The sequence below is a fragment of the Eurypyga helias genome, unplaced genomic scaffold (genome assembly GCF_000690775.1).
Source record: "Eurypyga helias isolate BGI_N326 unplaced genomic scaffold, ASM69077v1 scaffold45718, whole genome shotgun sequence".
Classification (NCBI taxonomy): Eukaryota; Metazoa; Chordata; class Aves; order Eurypygiformes; family Eurypygidae; genus Eurypyga; species Eurypyga helias.
The window spans coordinates 94,195-100,307 of record NW_010266088.1 but is presented as its reverse complement, the minus strand read 5'-3'; the positions used below and the strand labels follow the sequence as shown (position 1 = coordinate 100,307).

The following is a 6,113-nucleotide window of genomic DNA, read 5'->3' as shown; positions in this document are numbered from 1 at the left end:
TCCGTGTGCCGGTGGGCTTGGAGTATCCTGCTGGCGGGCTGCTTAGTGCCATAGGATACGGAACAAAAAGTGGTGAATTGTCAGCTTTGGTGTTTAAAATAACTACTAGGGATGAGAAGTTCTTTAAAAATGTGCTGTGGGTTTTCTGTTGGCTTTCTTAAAACTAACTGGAAACTTTCTGCTTTCTTTCAGGAGCATTTTTTTCTCCGAAAACATTGCTGCTAAAAAGCTTCAAACGGGAGAAGTAAATCCAGTCAACTTGTCAGGACACTGGCTCTGTGTAAAAGTGCTTTCATGAGGTAACGTTGGGCCAAAGTCAACTTCTCTTTCTCCTTTGTAAATCTGCAGCCAAGCAATGGGCCAGAAAATCTCAGGGAGCATAAAGTCTGTGGATGTGAGGGAGCCCCCTTATAGACCTGTTAAACGAGAGCTGAGAGGCCCGGATTTTTGTAAGCCGGCACGACTGGACATGCTGTTGGATATGCCCCCTGCCAAGCTGGAGGTCCAGTACAAACATGCTTGGAACAATGAAGATCGCTCCTTGAATATATTTGTAAAGGAAGATGATAAACTGACTTTTCATAGACATCCGGTTGCCCAAAGCACAGATTGCATCCGGGGCAAAGTCGGCTACACGAGGGGCCTGCACGTCTGGCAAATCCACTGGCCCACGAGGCAACGAGGAACTCACGCCGTGGTGGGCGTCTCCACGGCCGAAGCTCCGCTGCACTCGGTGGGATACACGTCGTTGGTTGGCAGCAACAGTGAATCGTGGGGCTGGGATCTGGGGCGTAACAAACTCTACCACAACTGTAAAAACCAGCCTGGGGTCACGTATCCTGTCTTTTTGGAACCGGATGAGTCTTTTGTACTCCCAGACTCCTTACTGGTGGTTTTGGATATGGATGAAGGGACGCTTAGCTTCATGGTAGATGGACAGTATCTTGGAGTGGCCTTCAGGGGACTAAAAGGGAAAAAACTTTACCCCATAGTCAGTGCAGTTTGGGGGCACTGTGAAATTACAATGAGATACATCAACGGACTTGACCGTAAGTGTTACCATACTTTGTCATTACACTGTCTTTCAACTTCTCTCATGTAGGATTGTTTGTGTTGTGAGGAGGGTGCTGGTTGGGAGAGGACTCTCCACTCTGAGTAGATTGCATCCCGAAGATACTGGTTCTGGGCAGTAACCATCAGCTGTGTCTTGCAGTGAGAGAGTGGATTGTATAAAAACACGTTCCCTTTAGACAAGCAGAGTGGCAAGAAATCTGTGTCCAAAGAAGGTGAACAGAGGGAGAAAAAAGATCTTGAGCAACTTCCTGGGTATATTTAACAGTAAAACTCTTGTTTACTGAAGGATGTGTTTTAAATCTCAAATAGGATTTGTGGATCCTGTAAAAATATCCTGTAGTAGTGGGAGCTCTTACATGGTGTGCATAAACATACTTGAGTTCAGGTCAGTAGGCTGCCTTTCCACAGTTGCCTTTCCAGGACCCTCAGAAGCAGCTGTAGATCCCCAAGAATTTGGGAGCTCAGGTCAAATATTGCTTTCAGCAGATTTTCTGGAAAGAGAGCTCTGTTCCTTAGTTCATTCCAGAAAGTGCTGTCGGGGTATTTTCTTCTCCAGAAATACAGGTTTTTGGATAAGCCCTGGCTGGTTTTGATCTAAAGGGGTAATATCAAAGTAAATTGTAGTGAGGAGCAGCATGTTGCTGCTGTGACCTTGGAGAAGTAGCCCACCGGAAGGTGAGTTGCAGAACTGTCCTGTCCAGTTCTCGGTGCTCAGGAGCACGTGTGCTCTGCCCGGTCCACGCGCAGCACAGCGGACGTCCGGCCGTGCCCGGCTATCCGCGGTCAGTTTATCAGCCCCAGGGTGGAAGGCTGAACGAGGTGACAAGTGGAACTTTGGTCATGTTTAGGACTCTCTCTGAGCCACAGGAGGAACTATGAGTATAAATACATAGATTCAAGAAAAAATAGATGACTGGAACAAAATTTTCATGGTTTTGGGGCTTTGTCAATGGAACTTGGTCTTGTACACTTGCTGTTATTTTCTTTTACAACACCTACCTTTCAATGAGTAATTTCTAAAGGAATTTACTGTTCTTTTTGGTTAAGATGGGGTGGTCTAATTTTTCTTCTGGCAGAAATTAATTCTCTGCTCATTAGCCTTACACCTGACATACCAAGTAGAAACGTAATTAAATAGTTTGACGCTGTTTCAGATTGCCTTTTCATAAACAGCGGTAATAAGCACTGGGGGGAAGAATCTTTATCCACGGAAGCCCTGCACGTTATTGCAGCCAGATGCTAAATGGCAACTTCCCGAGTGCTCTCGTACCGGGGAGTGTCAGAGGGTCGTGAGTATTTTGCCATTACGCAGACATGGCAAGGAGTAGTGGTGTGCTGACAGCTGGGGCCTGTCTTTTTTTTTGTTTGAGAGTGGTGGGGGAGTTTTGCAAACTGACTATTTGTGTGTGAAAGCAGTTTTTATAATACTGGGAGTATCTGCCAAACTAAGCAAAGTACAGCTCGGCTTGGTCCACCACGTCCACACACAGAATTGTTCTGCATTCCTCCTGTAGCCTTCACAGGGCTGCTCAAGGGAGCTTGGGAGAGATGAAAACACGGGAGGAGGATGTGAATGAGTTTGGTAGAAATTAGAAAATAAAAGGGGCTAAGTGGAGAAGGGATAGCTGTGGTCTGCGAGATGGCAGAGAGAAAAATTCCCATCCGGTTTCTCATGGGATAATTTTGCTGGAAGAAGCAGGATAGCTTCCTAACCTAAACTATCCCTGAGAAAGTCAAAGTAGTTTGTGTGGGTTTGTTTCTTTTTTTCTTTTTAAGTGTGAATCCATGGCTAAAAGTAAACTTGTAAACTGAACTTTTCTGTAGGCCTGAGTGTTAAACTGATCATGTGAAGAAGTTTAAAGCCAATTTGCCGTGGGGCAGTTTGACATACTGGAATCACAAAACTTGCTATCACATGTTCACTGATCTCTTACTCTCCTGCAACAAAAACAGCATTCAAGAAACCAAAGTAGCTTGTTTAGCTGGTGCTCTAAAGCAGACGCCTTCTCTTCTCTGCTAGAAGTGTTTCTATCCAGTCAGCCCTCGTGTAGCAGCGCAGGTCTGGTCATGGCTCTCTTCACGTTCACTCTCGTAGCACTTCATGACAGGGTTTTATTGTTGTTCTTGTGAAAATTGGGGTAGGTCTTCAAGAACAGTGAGATGCCTGTGTTGCCTTCCCAAATTGAAATACATTCAAACATACATGTGCGAGGAGCTGGTTTTGTTTGCTTTCTAACCCTACAAATCACCATTTTTGTTCCCGGAAGCATCTGGGACTGCTGATGGCAGCTTTCAGTCAATCTGGCAATAGCACCTTCGCTGTTCTGGAGGCCGTGCCTGGTAACTTGCTGCGCAGTGATCGATTGGTCCCGGTCAGCGTGCACACCGCAGCTTGCAGTGCTTGGGGATGTGGTGTCTTACAGGGCAAACGGAGACCTCGGCTGCAGGGATTCCTAGCCTTTGCAATACTTGCTGTTTAAATAGAAGACCTCTGAATACTTTCAAGAACCGAGTATTTCAGTTGCCTGGCAAAGAGTGAAAGGCAGGCATGGAATAGCGAAAGGATTAAATGGTGGGCTTGTGCAGCTGCAGTGAACTTCAACATACGCCGTATGTTAATTACTGCATAGATGGTATAATCATAGATGGATAAGGCTGCAGGTCAAAGATCACGAACCTGCGTGCCCTCTGCACTCTGGATGTACCTTCTAGGATAACGCTGTTGTTACGATCAACTGTAGTTCTTCCAGCTGCATCTGATACCCAGGGCATTCTGCTGTCAGAGTCTGCTTTGAGCATCCCATGCTGACGTGCTGTGACTTTCACAGTTTTTTCACTCACATTTGAGGCAGAGTTACAAATATTTGTCAGGGATTGGGAGGGAAGGCCAGGGGGACAGGATGGAGAGGGCTGCTCATAAGCACATCAAGTTCTTCCCAGGACAGACTTATTGATCAAATACTATCTGTATTTACCACACTGACATTTGTCCACTGTCTATGTTTTATGGAATCTTACATCAGACTTCTGACTCATTGCCTATTGCAATATTTTGAAAATCCAAATAACGTAAATGCAGTGTATGCTATTTTGTAGATGCTCTTTTCATCAGGGTACATGCCCGCTTACAAAAAACTAAGCTATTTTTATCTGATGTCTGATGAGGGGTCCTGAAGGCTATTTATAGACAAGAACAGAGAAATAGCAAAATGTTTCTGTATAAATGTACTTTGTACTGATACAGTAATACTTGTGTGTTTAAACAAAGCAGTGGGAGGACAGTGTAACAGTGCTGTGGTGGAAAATGCGGTCGTGGAGTAGGTGAGTTGAAGGCAGTGGTTTATTTTGATTCTGAAAAATACCCGAGAGAATAGTTGGTATTTCTGGAAGTCGAAATACTTTTTATAAGCCTGCATTACAGGTCTGGCTTCACCCTGTTCTGAACTGGGGAGGATAAGTAAAGCAGATCATCTGCATTCTGCCTATAATAAGTGATCCAAAGACACAGAATCTGTTAATGCAACTCATAAGTATGGAATTTAGAATTTAATATCTTCCTAGGCAAGGTGAAGGCAGAAGGAGGCTGCAGAAAGATGATTCCCCCCTCCCCAGCCACCCTTGTGTGATAGAGCTGGTTGAGATGCAATACTGAGTGTTGGCAGGAGGGTTTGTGGGGCTCTGCTGGCCTTGGGGACTGTCCTACGTGCATGTGTCAGCACAGCACGCTCTCACGGGTGTCACGAAGGACCATCTGCAGGTGTGCATCAGCACTGGCCTTTCTGGCCATCTCTAAAAATGCCGGCTGGTAGCACTTCCAGCTTTCTTCGTCCCGTAACACGTGCTCCCACTGAAAGTGCAGTGCTGGCGGCTAGAGCTGCTGCCTTGGGGCGAAGCATCTGGGTGGGATACATGGGAGTGGGATGTGTCCTAATTAGAGACACCATCTCCATGTGATCAGGACAGTTCTAAAGCAAGCTACAACTTGCCAAACTCTTGCCTTAAAATCTTGACTGTTGGCCATTTGCGCGAAGGAAGGGTAGGTCAGTGTTTAAATGAGCTCTGAAAGTCTTGAAATCACTTGTGAAAGGAAGGTACTCTGCATTACCACATGTTGTGTAGGCTACAAGAACTGAAAAGTTAAAAGTTGCATCTCGCTATTTCCAGTTTATACGTTTCTGGTTATAAATCCTGAAACTCTTTTTTTAGAGATGACTAAATTTGGAAGATCTTGAGGCAGTGCTGCCCCACTAACTTTCCAGTAATAATGTCTGATGTCCAGCACAGTCATGTTTGACTTGTAATTTCTTTTGCCTTTTTAAGTTCCAAAGAACTCCTGTTCTGGTTGAAAGCAGACTGTAAGACTTTAAGACAAACAGTAGTATCTGTCCCTGGGCTGCCTGCAGCAAGGTGATCCTCTTGGCCGCTGCCCGCGCACCCCCAGCCCAGCAGGGAGAAATCTTGGTCTTGTTTGGCATTGCAGACGTGGGGAAGGAGGGGAGGGCTCAGGGTGCACCCCCTCTGCCAGTACAGCTGCCGAAGTTTTGGGATGTGGGATCTGTGCAAGTCTTTTGCTCTCAGCCTTGCGGAAGGCCACAACTTAACTCGTGAATCACCATCAGACCTTAGGATGCACGTGTCTAACCTTGTGAAATAAGGATGATGTTTGAGCTAAAGTAATGCATTTGGAGCTATGCACAACAGCTTTCCTCTTTCCTACCGTTCTCGGTGCATTTTCCTTCGCGTCGGTCTGTCGCTAACATACCACAAATGCTGATTATAAATATGGACTCTTCCCCTTGGAGGCCTCTTTACCATAACCAAGTCGAAATGGCAGTGGTGTTAACTGCCAGGAGACATATATAATCTCTCATCAGCCTCTCTGGGGTTTTCCCCCAAATGGTTTTCAATTAAAATTTTTAAATGGAGATTTTTTTTGTTTAGAGAAACCAGTTCATTTTTTATGATAGTTATGCAATACGTCACTCTGGAGGTTGCAATGGAAACAGTGTACTCTGACAATCCAGTAGTGCTAAACCTTC

At 45.4% G+C, this 6,113-nt stretch overlaps 1 protein-coding gene across 1 annotated transcript in view; it reads left to right on the top strand.

Annotated features, from left to right (window-relative positions):
• The first annotated feature begins 355 nt into the window (after window positions 1-355).
• Window positions 356-6,113, top strand: part of LOC104513536 (SPRY domain-containing SOCS box protein 4-like) — a 63,345-nt gene continuing 57,587 nt past the window's right edge. Inside the window, exon 1 of the mRNA XM_010156934.1 lies at window positions 356-1,049. Within this exon, the coding sequence (XP_010155236.1) occupies window positions 356-1,049 (694 nt within the window). The remainder of the gene's footprint in view (window positions 1,050-6,113) is intronic.